The following is a 21,801-nucleotide window of genomic DNA, read 5'->3' on the forward strand; positions in this document are numbered from 1 at the left end:
CTGAATAGCCCAATAATTTGTGAACATTTTAAAGTTTGAATGGTTGTTCTAGGTGAAAATATGAGGAAGTAGTTAAGTTTCAAAAACAAGCAAATTTTAGCAGAATTGCTGAAGTTTCCCATTCATTTCAATGGGACAAATTAAAGGAAAAAAGTGGAATATTTTAAAAAGTATAATAGTTAAAAATACCAAAAGATATAGCCGGAAAGAGCAAAAATAGCTGAATAGTTTAAAATTTGAACGGTGAAAATCGGCTGAAAATTGTGGAAGTAGTTCTACGGCGAAAAGTGTACGGAAGCAACTAGAATAATAAAGTATAAAGAATAAAGAGAAACAGGAACTCAATAGTGTGGATGCTTAAAGCATCCACACAATAAAGAGAAACAGGAACTCAATAGTGTGGATGCTTAAAGCATCCACACAATAAAGAATAAAGAGAAACAGGAACTCAATAGTGTGGATGCTTAAAGCATCCACACAATAAGGCAGTTTCTGATCAATCTGGGTCAAGCTGGCATGTGCAATCTGTTTGCGATAGTGCTGCCGTGATAAACTGTGATAAATCTCAAATCTACTGCTGTCTGTTACAAATCTGTTCATCAGATGTGTAGTGCTGTACCAAAGCCAGCGACAGACTTCCCCATACCACACTGCACCACACGTCAGGTGTGACTATCTGCCACAGACTGGGCTGTTTCTAAAGAGGGCCGGTTCTCACACGGAGCCTTTTTACTGTACCTGAACATTACAAGCACTTTATACAACATGCCTCATTCATCTAATCACACACATTCATACAAGCATCTTCTGCTTCACACTCTGATAAATACACTGATTCTTTGGTACGCAAAGCAGGGATCAAACTACTGTGCTACAGCAAATTTATAATATACAATTATTAAAAAAAAATAGATGCCACTAGTACTGTACCTCATTTCCCCAAGTATGCCTCTTTTTATAAGACAAAATGAGACATGCTTTCTGGTGTTAGATGCACTGTAAACTACTCTAACAAACCTTAATAGCTCTGATTTGTGTGTTTTGTCGTTTCATGGAGCAGACAAGCAGCTACTTCTAATCTGTTCTAGAAAGCCCAAAAATTCTGTGCAATCATTTTCCAACCAGTGTTTTCCTGGTCATATGGAGATCATCGTCCTAATTTTATTCTAGTTTAACTAAAGCTTCATAGATTACTTTTTAATGACAGTAGGCAAGAATATATAATATTACCCAACACTAGTGCTGCTAGGGAAAACATTCCCTCAAGACATTTTTTAAGATATCAAGTTCTTGAGGAAGGCAAGAGGAAGGTTGCGAAGCATTTGATTCCTCATTTCCTAATGGACATGGAAGTTAACTTAACCTCCATCATTTCTGTTGAGACCTGCAAGAAAAAGTAATCGTTTTGAGAGAAGGTTCTTCTCTTACACTTTCCAGGAAGAAACAAGAAACCCTCTGCAGGACTGCAGAACAGCTTTAGGATGACTGAGCACATTCTGGCAGTGATTTGTTCTACTGTGAACCCACATCGGCACAAATATGGCCAAGAAAGACTCAGAAAAACTATAAAATTCAGAAAAAGGTTTTTTCAGTGAACAGAGAGACAAGACTAATTAATTAAATGACACAGGTCATGTGTGATTATAGCCCAGAAGTAATTTAAAATTCCTTCTGAGCTATAATCAGCAGAGGTATGTTTGTTAAATAAAGAGGGAGAGAAATGAATGAAAGAAAAGCTGCTTTGGACATGTTACAAGAAGAACATAGTACCAGTATGAGGAAGAATGACTGAAGTGATTACACTGACCAGCTGATCTACCACAGAGTAACTCCATGCTGAAGGTTTTGCAAAGGCTCGCAAACTCCACATTACCTCAACATCAAGATAAATACAGAGAGACCTCAAAACACTGTCAAGGGAATGTGACTAAAGTGCAAACTCCTTTAATAATTTCTCTCAAAATATTAAACAAGTGCTTAAATGCCATTCTAGTGCAATCATCTGAACTGTTATGATGACTGCACTAGAATGGCATTTTCCCCAATGCATCTCTGACTTTTGGTAGGACTTATCAGCATGACATTACATTAGAATTTTGCCACGCACACACGCACAAAAAGATATAAATAGGCCTAAGCACACAAACAAACTTAGTGGCCTCTAAATAATAGCTCTTTATCCCTTCACTTGAAGCTCTGCTCAATACTAATGACCACTAAAGATGAAATTTAGGATGAAAGACATTGTTTTCCAAAGAAATTTAAAGGACCCGTACAGTCAGAGGTGTGTATAAAGTTGATTGCTTTGCACCATAAAAACGTTCCAACCATTTCCATATAAGGCTGGAAATAGACAAAAGGCAAAGAGAATGATGGGTACTTACAAGCTGCCTCTTCTGGGAAGGCTCAGTTCCTTCTGAAAAAAAAAAGGCAGAAAGAAAGACACGGTGTCAATACTTGTAGCATTTTCCATTTGTCATTGTATGTCAAAAGCACTACATCTCTTTAGACATGACGAAATATCAGTTGGATCTTTTTGACCAAAAAGTGTCACTGTGACATAATTTATACAGGCAGCTTCAACATGAGACCCCCGGTCATTGTGGTTCAGTGCGACCAATATGACACCTGCGTAAGGGATTGAGACTTTACTGCTCAACCAAATGTTCTGATTAACAATTTCACTTCATTTCATTGCTGTCTTTTTGGCACATTTTTATCATTTGCCTTCTTTCCCACATGCTGAGACAACGTCTGACTTTTGTTGAATGACAGTGAAGAAAGCAGCAAGAACTATTGCAAATTCAGCATCACTATCTTGTGCTGTGGATGCCACGCCCAATGCAAAACTGCATGTTTACACGAAGTCAAAGCCAGGTGAAGTCAAAGCTGTTTTTAGTCATGTTTTGTTCAGTTATTTATGAAGTCTTGAAAAATGGCCTCAAAAAAAGAAAGCTCATTATTACGAGACATAACAGCAGTTAAAATAACAGCAGTTTTATTGGTTAATGGAGCTTAAAAAAAAAGGAGGGTACATGAGAGTAAGAAGGTTTTACGTGAGATCAAATATGACTAATGTCTCCTTTAATTCTCACTGTATTTATTAAAGAAAGGAGTTATTATGGTCGCATTCATTCAAAAGCACTATGTGCTTCACATTCTAAATGCCTCTCAGTATTAACAATATGTTCCACCTAAACATACTCATTGTAGCACCTTTAATTTATTAGGATACTGTCATTGTTTAACCTCCTAGGACCTGGCGACCACATATGTGGACATTTGGGTTATTTAGACCAAAATACTCAATTTAGCTCTACAAGGGCCTGATATCCACTTACGAGGACATTATACTGCTACTGTTCTATCGAAGTTTTAAATGAATATCCTCATATGTGGCTCTCATTTCTCTTAGAAACAAAAATCAGGTTAAAAAAAAAAAAAATTAGGTATTTCTTTGTTTTTACATTCATCGGGCCCCAATATGCCCAAATATCAAAGAGAAATCAAAAATGCATGCAGTGGAAGAGTTCGGGTCTTAGAAGGTTAAACATCTGGCATTCAAACTGAAGTCAAGTAACTTTTACTGCGTTGGTAACGTAAATGTAAAATGAACGCGTGCGTTCAATCAAACATTGACAAGAACTCAGTTTACAAAATGGTGAGTTTATTTGTTCAAGTGTGATGTACTGTCAACAAGTGACCACACAGTGGCAGTGCAGTGCTTTTACAATCATGGGTAGGCACCAACACTCATAAGTTGAGAAGTAATGAGGCAAAACAAAAAAGCAACTCATAAGAAGCAACAGACATTTCCAAGTGTGAGCACGTAAGCAGAGTCTTGATTTATATTGAGTATTACTTTCTTTAATGCATGAATGTCAGTATGAGTGAAACAGTGTTGCCCAACTCAGCCCGAAAGCAACATTACAGCCCTCATAGAGAGCACGTTTAGTCAATACTGCTAATCAGTGTTTCTGTGGCAGATATCAGGTGTGTGTGTGTGTGTGTGTGTGTGTGTGTGTGTGTGTGTGTGTGTGGTATTGTCCTATAGCTTAAGCTGATAGACCCTGACGAAGTGTTAATGGTGTTTTTCCAACTACAACGGTTGGGAACCCGGCAAGCCACAGTTTAAACATCTGATGATCTCCCCTACACACATGCACACGCGCACACACACACACACACACACACACACACACACACACACACACACACACACACACACAAAAGAAAAGTGCTGACATGACAATTTCTGTTTGCTTTGAAACCATCCCTGGAAATATTAATTTACCAACTGATTAGAACTACAAATAAAAAAATAACGTTTATTTTTTTATCAATTACTTATCTTACAAACAGTGGTTTATGTCTGAGTGTCTGCACCATTTAGAAAATTATACTACATCTGAAACATTACATTTTTAGATGACCATCTAAATGCCCACATCCATAGATGTATATGACTAAGCATAACTGTGATTTTGTACATCAGGGTTTTGGTTCAGCCATGGCAGGGATGAAAAATGCAGCACCCCCTAATCAGGATCAGTTTCAATCTTGTTCTTTGAGTTTTAAAGTAATCATTCACTGCCACATTGATTTAGAAGACTCTCTATCAGGAGAGAGAGAGAGAGAGAGAGCGAGAGATACCTCTTGGCTCTGTTTTTAAACCTGGGACGTGGGACGGCTGTGTGATCTGAGTCAGATAGGCTCTCTTCATATCTCTCTGCACAGATAAGCTTAATGGGCATAATGGAGTTCAGCTGAAGTAGAGTGAGTGGGTGAGTGAGAGTGCAGCAGAAGTCTGCAGAGGTGTGCTATGATAACATCAATCAAAATGTGGCTTTTTTTGGTTTTCACTTAGCCAAGCACAGAACAGAATCACAAATTGACCAATTAGCTTGTTTGTGTGTGTGTGTGTGTGTGTGTGTGTGTGTGTGTGTGTGTGTGTGTGTGTGTGTGTGTGTGTGTGTGTGTGTGTGTGTGTGTGTGCGCCTGTGTTCGTTCCTGTAGGTCAGGCTGGAACCAGGAATCCTGTCAGTCATGTAAACAGATTTCGTTCAATCCCAGAGGGACGGGAAATGGCTCGAGTCTCAAAAAGAGCAGCTCCCTTTTTTTTTTTTTTTTAAATAATCCTAATCATGTTTCCCTCACGCCTATGTTTACACTGCTGTTGTAAATACCTCGAGACACAAGATTCATTACGACCTTTCTTTCCCCTACTTATTAACATTTTCTAAAAAATTAAAAAATAAGAAGAAATACAAACTCACATTACCCTTGAACTACCCTGATTCCTTTAGATTTGGATTCCAAGGAACCATAGATAATTTCTTACAGAGGTCTTGAGCAATATTTCCCTATGCTTTTTGAAAGTTTTTCTTTGGACACTGACTGCTTCTTCACTCATTTTCAGTCAAGCTCTTGTATCTGATTATTTTCCTGACCAATGATTTGAGTCATTCGGGTATATTAAAAAAAACATTTTAGTTAAGGGATGAACCAGTGTTGTGTCTTCATATAACAAACGCCTTGACAAAGAAAATTTTAAACTGCATCTTTAGGCGCTTAGTTACTAGCAGGTTGTGACAAAAACATATTTGCTGTTTCCATCTCTTTAGTTGAGTGCACACACAAAAAAAGCCAAAAATAAGTCCCAAAGTTGGTACAGTTTATCTTGACATGCTGTGTGGTGTACCCTTAAAAACCTGAAGAAATTAAATAAGCAGGAAAAAAAATGACAGCAGGCGAATAGCAACACAGAATTGAGGAGAAAAATGCAGCAAAGACCGCACACAGAACCCATAAGATTAGTCTTCAGCGAACAGTAGCACAGAACCAATCAGAAATGGTTCTTAGTGGACGGGTGGCTGTCAGGAAACCATTCTTAAGGAAAGGAGGGATGAAGTTTGCCAAATTACACAAGAACTGGAGTCAAAATCAGAAGTAACAGGTTTTATGGAGTCATGAATCCAAATTTGCTATTTTTGATTCAAATCGTCATCAATATATATGGAGTATATATATAGAGAGAGAGGCGCAAAAGTGAGTGTCTACAGCCATATTTAAAACCAAAATGATTATGAACACAGAAGAATGCTGATGTTGATCCACCATAAGTGTCTTACTGGCTTCATTTTTCAGCAGGACAATGATTTCAGACACATTACCACTGCATTAAAAGCATACATGGACAGAAGCACACAATGGAACTATGAGTCATGGATTGGAGTCCTTAACTTTACTGGATCAGTATTGACAGAGACTGGAACAAAATGAAGCCGATACCTATTGTACTTCTAGAAGTTTGGAAAACTATTCTTGAAGAGAAGTTAAGAAAATGACAAGAAAACTTACCTAAGAGAGTCTAGGGTATGATGAAGAATTGAGGTGGCCATACCAAATGCTGACTGTCACGCTCAAAAGAATTTTACACTTTTTGCTTTAGCCTTAGATACTGTGTTTCCGTGTCTGTTAGGGCATACCGGTACTTCCATAAATTATTGCAGCCATTCGTACCTTCAGGCTGTCTCAAGATTTTTGCACAGTACAGTTAATCACTAACCATATCACTACGCCTGTTACTTTTAGGCCTAAAGACTTAGGGCCATTACACGCCAAGCACACTGCGAACCTGTCGTTAAGGGTACATGAGAGACACACGCCAAACTCATTGTGTTTTTGATGGGGGGGGGGAAGGCACTTTGAAAATAATAAAGTCAACATCAAGCAATGATGATCCTGATGTTAAAAAAAATAATCAGGCTTAAAAAACAGAGATTATCCATTCTCATAAGAAGGCAGCAGCACTGAGATTACTTTTACCATTTCCATATCATTGCATAGTATCCGGTTGTTCAGTCTGACGTCACTAGCCGTGTCTGGGTCTAAACTCCGCTGCAGGTCCATATATCAAACGATCACTATGGCATTTCTGAGAGTTGAAAAACTGTCTAAAGTCTTTCATCTTTAATAAAATGATCAGTGTTCTGCTCTACCAGGTGTAACAATTGAGTTTAACATCCAGGCATCCATGAAAACGGAATTTATGACATTTAACGGAGTTAGAAGTTAGCAGGGAGTTAGCTCGCTAGCTTCTATCTAAATACAATATAGCATGTCCTGACTGCGGGGTTTTGGAAACAAATTAAAACGTACAGCTCTGTTATCACTTCCAGCATAAATGAAGACAGAAAACTAAACAGCAGTGACGTTTGTAGGGTTACTGAAGTTGGGCTAGCTGGTATATAATGATGTGCTGCGTGACCGCTAGCGACACAGCTATGTTAGCATAATATAAACAAGCTAACTTTTTTCCCACTCGATAAAAGTTAACGTGAGTGTTCTCGGAGGTCAGAAACAAATGTAATCGCATGGCAGGATGCTGTAAAAGGACAAAACTTCAGCCAGGAGAACAACTGAGATAATCCATCCACAATACGAGGTTAGTCATTCATATACTGCTGCATGGGCTGGGCTGTAGTTACATCCTAAGGTTTTAAAAACTGAGCTTAAATAAATGATTAGCGGTAATAAAAGCCGAGGGAGGTCAACAGTGGTCGCTGACTGTTTTAGGAGCTTTTTGAGATCAAATAGAAGAAAATACATAACATTAAACATGTTAACAACACAAAAGCCATATTAAACGCAGACTACTTTAGACCCGGAAGTAGGATTCGTCGCGTCATCACTGAACAACCGGATTGATGCATGTTTTAATCTATGATCGCACTTGTTGCTGAATGCAGTTGTCTCATTGGGGCCGATTAATCGGTTCTGACCAAACAAAAATCTGAAAAAAATCAAAAAACAATATTAAATAAAATTTACATATTCTTAAAAAACTCTTCCCTACCTTTGTTATCCATCTTCAGCGTCTCAACCTTCATGTTATTACCATTACATTAGTCTCTACCTGTTTTGTACTTCACCCCCTCACTTTAACTCTCCTGTTTGCATTAACAGCAGAGAGGAAAGCGACAGGAAAACGGAAAAGAGGTCTGTCTGTGTGTTTAAGTACTTTAAGCTCTTATCAGCCATCCGCCTACACAGAGATCTGTAATGTGAAATGATGTTCGTCTGAAACATTTGTTTGAAGGTTTATTGCTTTATATTGTATGTTTTCTGTGTTTTGCAGCTGTTCATATATGATAATCAATAATAATAGTCAGAGGGAAGCCTGACAAGGGAAAAGAGGTGTAAGCCTTATTACCTAAGTGACAGAACTGTTAAGGTGATGTTCTTTTTATAAAATGTTGTGTTCGTTTTGTGCCACATGTAGTGGGAACTTTCCACATAGTTCAGATTTTATCTTGTCCGAACACAGAATATTTTCCCAAAAGTCTTACGGATCGTGGCACTTGATAAAAAAAAGCCAGTGGGATTAGTTTATGTGTTTGCATTTTTGCAGAAAATACAAGTTTATGTATACTTACTTTAGCATGATAATCTCCACAAATAACACAACTTGTGATTTAAAATGACAGAGGAAATGAAAGCGGCTATAAAGAATCTACACCACTTTCACATGATATCAGTATCACCAGCACTAAGGTTCTGTGTTCCCAACAGCTTCTGCAGCTTCATTTAGCAATATGTTAGCAAATGCCTACTTCATTTCAACTTTCTTGTGCTTCAACCACAAGAAGATTACTAAAACATGTAGTCATGGCCCACAGAGCTCTGATTTAATTATTGCAGACTCAGAGGAGACAAACACAGAGTCAGCCGTAAAACACATTTTTAACTGACTGATTTTACTAATGAATCTATCTGGGTCCCATCTTAGGACTTGCAAAGCTTAGTGCCAGAAGCACCTCATACTGGTAGTCTGTGATTCTGCCATTCCAGACAGCTGTGGTAGTCAACAATCATCGGTGTATTCATGGCAGCCTCATAGTGATTTGCCAAGTGTGTGATAGATAGTTCAGGAAATGGAGCAACAGCAAACCCATTACAGCCAACTGGGGCTGAGCTGACACACTGTCAGCAGGTGAGAGAGATAAAGAGTCGAGATTCTCCAACAAACACCTAATAGACAGGAGGGCTGACCATCACCACACAGTCAGATGGGACTGGGCAGCTGTTTTCTGCTGCACCACTCCTGCTGCTTGTACTGTAGCAGTGAGTGAGCTGATTCAGCTGAAACCAGTCCCATTCTTAACTCTTTGAATGTGTGCTCTCAAATTTGCTCTCAAATTGTACAGAGAGCACTTCCAAGGATCAAAATCAAGTCATAAAAGGGCTTCTATCGAGGGATCTGTACTAAAAACTATCCAGAGGTGCACAAGAAGATGCCACTAAACATTAGATTGGCCAGATTTAAATCAGGTGTCTTTGTAAAAGAGAATTTCAATTCTGAGAAACATGAAAATAAAAATGTGACTGTGAAACAAGCAAACAAAACATTTTTCATGTTTTCTTACGAATCAAAACACTAGCTCGGTGGTATCATCATACTTGCAAGCTCTGATAACAAACACTCACCCAGACACAAAAGCAGCAGCATTTATTCAAGAAACAGGTCTTTAGTACCAAAGAGTCCCATGAGAATAGCTTTTCTTCTGAGTGTGTGTTACAGTGCGCGTAGACTATGTGCAAAATGTCTGCATCTAACCAATTTATGTGCACTGCATGCACACAACTGTGCCACCCAAGGGCCTGATCATAATAACATGTTTTAGTTCAACTAAAAACATGCAATTAACTGGAGGATGCAGGGGAGCTGAGCTCCACCAGAGACAATTAGAGCTGCAGCAGCAGCCAGCAGGCAGAATTCATTATCAACACAGTGAATATTGATGACAAAACAGTGACAACAAAGAGACTCCACGATGGCACACAGTGCACAAACAAGACACAGAGCCGAGGCTTAGAAACACGCTGATGTTTACCAACTTGATATTTCATGTGAAAATTGTCCAGTCGAAGAGGAGAGTACAGACAGGGCAGAGAAGTCACACTCTCAATGTGCTAAAACAAAAGATAAAAGATGCCAAAACTGAATGTTTCATTTTACATCTACTGTCTTTAAAAGCTTTTAAATGAAATCAACATCAATCACAAACTTAATTTCAAGTACTTTAAGTAGTCCGTTACACCATTTGTCCATCAACAGAAATGATTGAAGCTCTTCAGCTAACTACAGTTAATCCTCCTGCCAATGTGGAGGTCTTTAAAACAAGCTTTAAAGCCACTGAGTAATACACATGTGACCTGTGAATGTGAAGGACATCTCTAGTCAATCACACACTGTATATAAAAATGCTGCTATTCATATGGAACATGCTGCAGTGATCAGTATATCTACTGTATGATCAGTATCACAGTATCCTTCTGCGTGCTGGCCTGAGTACAGCCCACTTTCGGATGCCTAAACTATTTGGTAATGACATGAGCACGAACATGGTGAGCTGAGACGCGTTCATTACAATAACAACATGCTACATGTTTCCATCACTTGTCTGTTGGTCAAAATCTGATAAATTACTTCATTTATTATTAACAGCATTAATAACTTAAATGCATCGTTGGCCACACCAGTCACCTCACTGCAGCCTAATTTTATTATTGTGTAATCAATCCAGCTCAGCTTCTGGTGACTAACTCGGTTTGGCCTTGGTTTGAGAAAACAGCTGTTACAAATCAATCTTAGCAGTAACCAGACACGGACAAGGAAAGGCTTTGTAAACGATTACGTCATCCCACATACAGCACCATTACAAAGGCATATTTTCACAAATTAAAGTCTAAAGACTTGAGGCTGAGTTGGCTGAGTAATCTCTGATAATTACAGTAACATTTGTTTTCTTCTCATGTGCTGGTACAGAACGATGAGGTCATCACTCTGGGAAGGATGCGGAAGTGCAAAATGCGGAAGTCATGTTTTTCAGGACTCTGCACTGGTATTACGATTGATGGGTAAATTTAAAAAAAAAAAATCTATTAAACAAAACAAAAAAAAAGCAAAATAAAGGCAGACTATCCATTTGCCACTTATTGACTAAATATTTTTTTCTTTGTCTTTTAACAGGGTCATTTTTATTAAACTGAACATTACTGTACGTGGCCTAATAAAATACACTAATACAACTGGTCACAATATTAACCTATGTGCATCAGGACAACAGGTATACAGAAACTTCAAATTTGAATTAAAGAGAAAGCGAGTAAGAAAATGTAGGCTGTATTAATGAAATGCTAATACTTATACATATATAATACAAATCTGAGATGAATACGGGGATGTTTCTATAATAATAATAAAAAAAACTTTAAATGAGTTTTCTAATGAATTATTATTTAATTTACTTCTGCAATCCCAAGCAGCAATGCCGCCGTTGAATAATGGTATACCACAGTACCGCGGGGAAATTAAGAATGAAAACACAGCATACGAAAATATATGGGGAAAAAAACGATAGGAAATCAGAGCAGGAAAATGTACTTTTAAGGTGAAATACAGTATTTAGTGGTAGCAACATAAAGTTGCACTAAGTGAATGAGCTAACGATGTGGTCCATTTTGAGGACATGAGCAGAGTCCTAATGATTGCTCTGCTGCTGCTTTACAGCCAACAGGAGACACTCTGAGCTCCAGAAAAAGGCCCGTCGGGACCAGTAAGACTCTAACTGGGGGCTGTGTGGGTACCATGGAAAGCGTTATAATTTACCTGGGCCACACACACTGACACATTAATACAACTAGTCTCCCTTCCTCAGAAAGCAAAGTGTCTGTGTAAGTGTCACCAGGGGGATGACATCCATTTAGGATGCCTTTTAATCTCCCAAATGAACAGATATAACTCTCCCAACACTAATGCTAATGAACCCAATTACTGTGTTTGTGCACTAATGTGTCATTACAGACATTTTAAATGTGTGCGTGTGTTTTCAATGATTAACATGACTGAGTGAATACAAAGTGGGACTCTTCTTTTACAGCCTCCTCTCAGTTAAAAGCGCAGCTGTGGCCAGCCAATGTTAAAGTCTTTACGTGACGGCGGACCTTTCTAATCACTACTTTCTAAAAGCAGTATTCAGTACTGTATGTCCTCCATCAGTTAGTTTCAACTGTTTCAATTTTTTTTTTTTTTTAGTTAGCAACAAATGAGCATTTTTAAATAAAACGTGTGGCTAATCAGATGAACAATACAAAGTATAAAAGATTGTAATGTGCTACAATGTTAAGTTGCAAAAAACTCCCAAAAAGGTTAAATTCCAGAGGATTTTTAAGGTGCTCCATTTTATACTGCATCTGTAACAAGTTTCACTCATAGTTTAGCCATGGGCAGATGGCAGAAAGCTAACGTTAGTATTAGAGATGGACCGATCCGATATTACGTATCGGTATCGGTCCGATACTGACCTAAATTACTGGATCGGATATCGGAGAAAAATAAAAAATGTAATCCGATCCATTAAATATCACGAAAACACCTCACAAAACTTGCAACACGCCGTAACTCACCTCAGAACGTTAGCAGTCGGAGCAGTATGCATCACGTGATAGAGCGGCTGTGGCATGCGGGACCTGTCGGTGGTCTGGATAGCATTTGGAGCTTCGCTAGCAACCCGGCATTTCATCTCCGACAAAGTTATCCCCGAGAGAAGTAAAGCAAGTGTGTAAGTCCATCTCTGAATGTTTGTAAAGCATTCCCACGTTAAGCTTAACAAGCGACTGCCTCTCGCTCTCCGGCTGCTACTTCAATCATGAAACTGATCAATGATCAGCTGATCGGCTTTTCTGTCGCGAGTCCGTGTCTCTTGTTTGTTTTTGGCCCACTTTGCACCAGAAAGAGGAAACCAGCGGCTGAACAACAGCAGAACGTTTAAGCTTGATAAGCTGTTGTTAGAATTTATTTAATATTACTTTCTACTCGAGGATCTTTTTCTACGTAGCTGACGCTGGTAACTGTGCAGGGGCGGATCTAGCAAAGTTTAGCCAGGGGGGCCGATAGGGCATGAACAGGGAAAAGGGGGCACAAAGACATACTTTTCTTTTTTATTCTCATTTAAAATGTCTAGCTTTTAATAAATAATTATCTGACACCCAAAGTTTTAATTTGATGTAAAATGAATAGAAGTCAATTACTGTATATAGTGACTATTAAGTCTAATATATATACCCTAGTAAGCTATAGTACTTTTTACTTTGGGAAGGTACCATCTGTGCAGTCTGCAATTTTGTTGAAGAAAGATGTTGAATCTATTTAATATTTCTTGAAAAATAATTGATTTCTGTGCATTTTTTTTTCACACTGCATCAAATTAAGGTTGATTACGTCGATTAAGCATCATGAGGTGGCGCGTGAGGGGTGGTTCCTTATTTTTTATTTATTTCTTTTTGTTGTTGCTGGGAGTTGGAACCCTATTAGTTAGGTTGCTTAATATTTACGCTAAGTACTCTTTAAAATACCAGAATAGGGAGGATGGTGTAGGTCTAAGTTTATTAGATTGATCAGTATTGCTGAACTATGAAATATTTTTTTTGTATACAGGTATAACAGAATAGCTTTAGTGTAGTTGTTGTTTTAAACTTGAGTATGAACTTGCAGACTTGCAAAATGCAGCAAGATATTTTAAAAAACAGTTTTGTTGATTAAAAAACACTATATCGGATTCATATCGGTATCGGCAGATATCCAAATTTATGATATCGGTATCGGTATCGGACATAAAAAAGTGGTATCGTGCCATCTCTAGTTAGTATATATGTGTAGTGTAGTGTAGACTGAGCTAAAGGCATTCACCGCTGACCGTCCAGTATAGCACAGTGAGTTCAGTACAAAATCTTATGGTCAGCATGTCCTGAGAACCAAACTGTCAAAGGACTATTTATGTTGATGTTCAAGTGCTCCTGAAAAAATAGACAATACTACATCTACCTGCAACGGTTTGGCTGTGCAACGTAAGCTATAACATGCTAGCAGAGTTAGCCTCAAAAGCTACAGGGTTTTCCATGCTTTTTTAATTCTTAAACATCAATATATTGACACACTAAATGGTTCCCCACCAAATCTGGAGATGGATGATGTTTCCCAAAAAGTAGAGGACACTGCTTTTTTTTCTTTTCTTTTTTTTTTTTTTTTTTTAAATGCAGCAATTGTGTCTTATGTGTATTCCTAAAGCTGCAAAGCTAGGAGATTCAAACCCGCAAGACAGCAAAAGCTTTGTCTGTTTATTTAAGTTGAAGCTTTTCTAACAGCTTCTACTTCACTTGTCTAACCATATTTTACTACATTTATTTCATTTATGTCAGAATGATTGACGTGCTTTAGCTGTCACACTAAAAATTATGGCCATATTTTTTTTGTTTGTTTTTTTAAGTAACTGCTGCATTCATGGACCATGAATTTCTGTACTATTACACATCTATATCTTACATCAGGCTGGTACATGAGAGAGAGGGCTGATGCCTCTTCATTAACAAGAACCAAATTACAGTAGAAATTATGTCCAAGAAGAAGAACAGCAAGGGTATTTATTGTCTGCTCTAATTTGGCATTCGAGTGGACATCAACTCGTCTATTTCTACAGCTACTGTTTCCTTACAGCTGCACCATTCATTCATCAGATTGCTCTCCACACTTCCTGTGACACTGCTGGATGTGCCTTCATGCAGCTGTGGGGTCTCTCAAACGGATGTCCAGAAGTGTACAGTTATCTAGAAAGCATGTTGGTACTTGTCCCCTGCACAGAGAAGACAAACTGCTAATTATTTTTATCCACGAACAACATCACGCACCTACCAACCCACACACACACACACACACACACACACACACACACACACACACACACACACACACACAGAAAAGCGCGTATCTGGCTCCATCAGCTCATCGTAAGTTCCAGTAAGCCATCGCTTCCTCCAGCGAGATGCTAAAGTCACTATCAGAACCAGGAGTGAAAACAAGCTAATCCTAATTGGAATTTACACATTTAAATAGAATCTGCAATGCTTCACTGGAAGGGTTTTTATCTGCAGATAATACAGAGTGGGAGTGGCAGAGTGGAGGGGAGAGGAAGGGTTGCGTGCATATGTGTGTGTGTGTGTGTGTGTGTGTGTGTGTCTATGCCTGAAAAAGAAAGAGAAAAAGAGTGAGAGAATGAGAGAGAGAGAGATTGGCAGGTGGATGGGAAACAAGCTTCCCTACAACAATTAAAACAAAGAGTTGTCTGGTGTCTGTTTCAACATGCTGAGCTGAGCTGCTCCGCACTGGGACTGCGTATTCAGCATTCACAGAATTTGAGAGTGTGTGTTTGTGTGTCTGTGCGAGAGAAAGAAAAAGACAGAAACATGGACATATGCTTAACAGGACGTCAAAGTATGTAGGCCTCAAGTTTTCTTATCCACATCTGTTTTTACAGGGGAAAAAAGAAAGATAAAGGCTTTGACCTAAACCAACAATCTATAACAGTATGTGACATGGTTTGATAAAACCTTTTGATTATAATGAAATTATAAAGCAGAAGCCATTATAAAGCTCTTGAAGCTTTATTTACAGCAAGTAGAGGTCTTTTTCTTACACAGTTATCCAGCCTACACCCCATTTTAGGCAGATAAAGCCCAGATTGTATACGATACATAAAAAAATCAAAGACTTGTTGGCATGCATAGATCATCTCACTGGGTTACCTATATAATCAAAGCAGCTCATTAACAGCTTTCTCGTAAACATGTTTTTAAATTGATGACTTGGATGAGCGTCTCTTCCTGCAGGTAGTTTGGACACTACAGGTCCAGATGTTGACTCGGCGTAATGGGAATTCTTCCTGACTGACATAGGTGAGATTTTACCTCTGTCTTCTCCTGCATGCACACACGATCTGACGCAGCTCAGCAGCTTGTTTGTGATAACAGAACCGACATAGCCACGCGCACGGAGGCAGCAGCTTCACAAAAATGTGAAAAGTGGTTTTTGAAAAGGAGGTGAGGCTGCCTCGCTATGATGTGTGTGACCCAGATTTGAGCAGGGCACTCAGATGATGTTGGTGCGAACCTCTCTCTGCTTTGTATGAATACATTAAAGCAGCAGGCTGTGCTCAAGCGCATGTTACACAAATAAAGTGTTCCATATGTACCTTGTGTCTGTTACTCTTGTCATCCCTCTGATCTGGCCTCGCTCACGTCTACAGTTTCACTTTATTATGAAGAACCTGGACAAGTGTGCTCTGCTGCTCAGCCTGCAATTTCATCTTCATTTGGCTGAAAACTACTTCAATTTATGTCTTTCTGCTGCAAACTCACTCTTGCCTATCATACAATATATATACGAAGAGTAACACTCTGCTGTCACAACCAGATCAACACCCATGGTACAGGCTGAAACTGTTTTTCAAGCTCTAAATTATTACATTTTCATAAAATACAACACCTGCACTGAGGGTAACAGAGCCAAGGCACCAACTCACACCGCAAAAGCCACAAATACAACGTTAGTAACACAATAACCTCAACACTTACCAGAAAACATGTCAGGTTTGTCTTTATGTGTCAAAGAAAAATTTCGGAAGAACATCGCTACATATTTGTCTTTGTTTTTTTACAAAGCTAAATTTCTTTCATTTCGGTATTCATCACACCCCTAAATGTGTCACGTTCTCCATTTGCTTTCATGTTCAACAGAAGTCCTCCTTAAGTTACTTCAATGTCGGCAAAATTAGAATACACAACAGAATTTTGTTTGAGTCTCCACTAAATAAAGAATTTTTAAAAAGCACTGCAGGCCAGAGGGCAAATCAGCTGTTTACCACAATGATAAGATAAAATGCCAAGCACCACGCAAAACAGTTCTTCCTGGTTCTGCCAGAGGTTTCTTCCTGTTAAAAGGAGTTTTTCCTTCCCACTGTCGCCAAAGTGCTTGCTCACAGGGGGGTCATATGATTGGGTTTTTCTCTGTATGTATTATTGTAGGATATACCTTACAATATAAAGCGCCTTGAGGCGACGGTTGTTGTGATTTGGCGCAACAAATAAGTCACTAGTCTAACAAATAAGACTAGTGACAGATCAAAGAGATGGAAGTGCAAAAAGGTGGATGATGAAATTCTGAAGCAAGAGAGCGGGACAAAAAATGAACTGATGAAGACTTTAATGGGATTCATTAAAATGGAAGAAAATGACAATGAACAGAGTGGCACAGAAGGAGAGAGACTAACGATTAGATAGTGAGATGAGACTGAAAAAGTGAGACAAAGAACAGTTTGATGGGCAGCTAAAGAGGGAAATGATTCCCAGGAGGGGAACCAGAAATAAGAAAGAGTGACATGTGATCTGTCTGCACGAGCATTCTTTCTCTGCCTCACCATCCCCCTTCTCTTCCTCCAATATGCTCTCTGGCAACCCCGCTCACAGGTCGTCCTCATTGTTACAGCTGATCTGCTTACAGTGTGTGAGGGGTCAGGGTGTAAAGAAAGCATAAGTATTGGGGTTGAAGAATGAGCAAATATCAGTGCACACTTGAGAGCACTCAGCCACTAAGGACTTCAGTAATTATCATCACCAGTTAGATTCCCCTCATTTGGGAGTATGAATCTATAAATCCAATTAAGCAAAGCAGCTAAAAGCAGCTAGCTTTGATTTCAGAACAAATACATATAATTCTTAAGATAGCTAGCTGTTTTTTCCTTATGGGAGTGCTTTCTATCTAACATCACACACATTCATACTCCAATGGATGCATCAGAGAACATCTTGAGGTTAGTATATTGCCAAAGGATATCTGGAATGCAGACTAGAGCACCAAGAGATCGAACCACCAACCTTGCAATTAGTAGCTGAGCTGCCCTACCTCCTACCTTACCTCCTGAGCTACAGCCATAACATTAGTTTCACTACTGCTAGCATGAGGTGATATCTGTGCCCTACTTAGGTTGCATAGACAGTCCAACTTCTCCAGGATGGCACATCAATATGTGGTATTTCCAGAAGGATTGTTGCGTCTCCTGCATGGAGGAGGTTCCAGGAGACTTTTAGTTACTATAGGAGAGCTGGACAGGGTTGTGGCAGGTCCTTAAACTATCAGGACTGGTATCTGCCTCTGCAAGATACCAGTGCAAGGAGGAAAAGGATGAGCACTACCACAGCCCAACAAAATGACCTACAGCAGGTGTAAATCTCTGACCAAACAATCAGAAACACACTTCATGAGGGTGGACTGATGTCTAGTCAGCCCTGTGCTCACTGCCTGGCACCATGGAGCCCGGACTACCCTGCCATATTATTTTCTTCTAGGGTGTCTTTGAATTCAGCCCTCTTTAGGTTGATAATATTTATTTTCTTGTTCCTAACACATTACCCAGTATAGTATATCAGTATAGATATCCAGCATGATTTTTCCCCATTGAGATCTGATGCGTTTCATACCCAGGGGTTTTCCAGGAAAACCCAATGATCTGTGAAGGAATTAGAAAAATATTAGGTATAGCTAAAGGCAATTAAGGAGGAAGAGCCCAATGTTAAAAAGACCACTTTAAAGAAGTTTGTCTGAAGGTGTAAGTTTCTTATAAATCAAAATGTAAATAAATGTTTATTGTTTTCTACATGCCACACAAAGTCTGAATGTTGCTCAGTATTTCGTGTAAGAAAAGAAACCGTCCTAAGGCAATGGAACTGATGCTGTGTCTTACAAGCAGGAACAGTGTGGTGTCTAGACATTCAATTTCACACTCCTTGAAGTTTACTGCCTGCTGGCTAAATGCAGCCATGTAGATTGACTCAACGAGTCGGAGGAGGAGAAAGGGGAGTGCTTCAGGGTTTACATATGTGTAGGCAGATGAGATGAGGTCTATACAATCAGCATTTTGTTCATATTCAGTGGGAGAAATAATGATTTGATCCCCTCCTGAATTTCCAAGAAAATCATGACTTAGAACACAGGTGTCGAACTCCAGGCCTCAAGGGCCGGTGTCCTGCAGGTTTTAGATGTGTCCTTGATCCAACACAGCTGATTTAAATGGCTAAATGACCTCCTCAACACGTCTTGATGTTCTCCAGAAGCCTGGTAATGAACTAATCATTTGATTCAGGTGTGTTGACCCAGGGTATTATCTAAAACCTGCAGGACACCGGCCCTCGAGGCCTGGCGTTCGACACCCCTGACTTAGAACTTTGCAGAGAACTTTACAAACTACCATTTGGCAACATGAAGCTTCAGCTTACTCCACAGATTTTCTACAGGAGACTAGTAGGTCAGCTAAAAGTTAGGCTATTGCAAGGCCTTAATGTGCTTCTTCTTTAGTCATTCCTTTGTAGCCTTGATGGTATGTCTTGGGTCATTATCATGCTGGAAGACCCATATGTGACCCATGGTTAGTTTTCTGGCTGAGGGAAAGAGGTTTTCATCCAAGATTTTACAGTATAGGGCTCCATCGCTTGGCCCCTCAACGTGGTGACGTTGTCCTGCTTTTCAGTAGGTAAACAATCTCAAAGCTCTTTGGTTCACATACAGCAATTTTCTTCCTCCAAACATGGCAAGTTGAGTAATGATAAGGAACTTGATTTTGTTTTCGTCTGACCACATTACTTTCTCCCAACTCTTTTATAAATAATTAATATATTCATTGTCAACATAAGACAGGCCTGTACATGTGCCTTCTTGTGCAGGGACCTTGTGGGTGCCACAAGGTATCAGTCTATTGAGGCATAGTGCGTCAGTGGTTACTGTGGTCACAACTGCCTTTAGATCATTAACAAGTTCCTCCCAAGTAGATTCCCCACCTTTCTCAAAAGCATCTATGCTCCAGATCTCCAGACCGAGGGTGACTTATATCTATTATTTTTTGTTTCTTTCAATTTGTAAAAAGGAACAAAGTGCCACTTACAAAACAAAGACTTAAAAAAGTCTGAAAGCAAAGCAGAAGAAGGGAGATTTAGAGAACAAAAAATAAAAAATCTTGCTTGTAGGTATCAAAAACAAACAATAGAATTTGTGTTCATAGTTTCAGCTTCTCCTTCCTGCTTTCCCTCATTCCATCCTCTTCTTCTTCCAGAACAAACAACAAGAGACCCAGCCAACTGTCAAAGTCCAGCTAAGGCTACTAAGCTCAGTTTAACCTGTTCTTGGGGCTGAATGTGGTGTTACAATATCTGCTCAATGAACATTTATACAAGCCCTGATCCCCAAACGGGCTCTTAAAGTATAACACATGGCTGCTACATATTCAGCTACACAACACATCTAAAAGTTTAAGAAAAAGTCCAGTTCATACAGGGAGCTCAAAACTTAGTATTTGTACATGAACGCTTCTGATTTTAATCATATTCCCAACATAGCGTTTATCTGGAACATCAGAAACATGGCTATTCACCCATATATATGCAGTTACCCTAACCTAACAGTTACCCTATGGGCTAAATCATGAACTCACTTTGGGTTTAGTTTGGAGAGTAAGAATGAAATTTAAAGAAGCTTCAAAAAACCCCAGTTGTTTTTAATGGCTATGATTAATGACGTTGACCATAGTCATGGTGTCATGTCACACTGCCCTGCACTGTTTTATTGCTATATTGTATGTACGGCATACAATATAGCAAGCATGTCATGCACGCTGTGCAAGAACAGTATATGAAAGTCACTAACAAAATTCTATATGAAACCACATTACTTTTTGCTTCATCAGCATTATAACGAGCCAATTTTGGAGTCTGTGTTGTGCTAGAAACTGAGCTTTTGTTGCAACTTGTAAGTAATGGATGCTGATGATGCTGAGTGCAATTAGCCTACCAGTCTTGGACTGTACTTCTAATAAAACTCAGTCCATAGGCTGGCAACCAGAAGACAACATTGTTTTAAAACTGTATTTTGCATTTTTAATGACTAACTACCAGGATATGATGCCTACATGTGCATACATATATCACATCTGAGGATGCTGTATAAGGTATTTGTATGCAAACACACTTATTACAAACTTGTACTTTTTTGTGCTAGAGGACCCAGAATCTCCTAAAGAGCACTTCAGTTTGGTAAAGGATCCCGGTGGTCTCAAGCTATATTTATATGAGCTGTTTGCTCAACTAGCAGTAATGTCCAAAGCCAGAGCTCATTCTCTTTCTCTTACCATTTCCAAGTATTCAGATATATGCATGTTTGAAGGAAAAGAATGCAATGCAGTGGTGCTTCTTCTCATCAAAATATAACAGAGGAAAAAGAAAAAAACCCAAAACCTTCAGCAGAGGGTTAGCAAAACATACTAAATACCTACGACTCTTTATTTGTATATATTTGAAATGTGTGCTCTCACATCCAGATGCTGGGGCTGATGTGTACTCCCAGTGCCTCATTAGTGGGCTTTTATTTTTCCATGACGCAAAGTAGCCTCAAACTGTAAACTCTGAGCCATATTCAACACATTAAAGCTACTATGTATAAATTTGATAGAAATGTCAGTATTAAAACTGCTATCTATGTGTCTCATGGTAGTACAGTAATATAGCCATGTGCAGTACTTCAAGTAATTTATCGTATATAATTAGATGTCTTTAAAAACACTGATAAATACTAAATATTGATATTTAATTATTTAATTACTAAAATTATAGATACAATAGGTGCCAGCCTCAGTGTGAACCTGAGCTAGAAAAGCAGCTCAGAGGGATGGAGGTGGGGATGGATGGATGGATGAATGGATGGAATAAGGGGTAAACTCTTTACAGAAGCGTCTTGATAAAGACCCATCTCCAGATGGAAAAGTGCTCTGCATTGTTCCTTCAGGAAGTCTGATGTTCCTCGGATGGATCAATCTGACATGTAAGTGACAGTGAATGGGTTTGATGACTGATGCTGGACTTATT

General features: G+C 39.0%; 1 protein-coding gene across 5 annotated transcripts in view; it reads right to left on the reverse strand.

The window, feature by feature from the left end:
* Positions 1-21,801, reverse strand: part of mast2 (microtubule associated serine/threonine kinase 2) — a 172,527-nt gene that overhangs the window by 96,021 nt on the left and 54,705 nt on the right. For all 5 annotated transcript variants that reach the window (XM_026147103.2, XM_026147105.2, XM_026147104.2 and 2 more), the window contains one exon: positions 2,385-2,416. In XM_026147103.2, the coding sequence (XP_026002888.2) occupies positions 2,385-2,416 (32 nt within the window). The remainder of the gene's footprint in view (positions 1-2,384; positions 2,417-21,801) is intronic.

Source organism: Astatotilapia calliptera, chromosome 17 (assembly GCF_964374335.1).
Source record: "Astatotilapia calliptera chromosome 17, fAstCal68.1, whole genome shotgun sequence".
Taxonomy (NCBI): Eukaryota; Metazoa; Chordata; class Actinopteri; order Cichliformes; family Cichlidae; genus Astatotilapia; species Astatotilapia calliptera.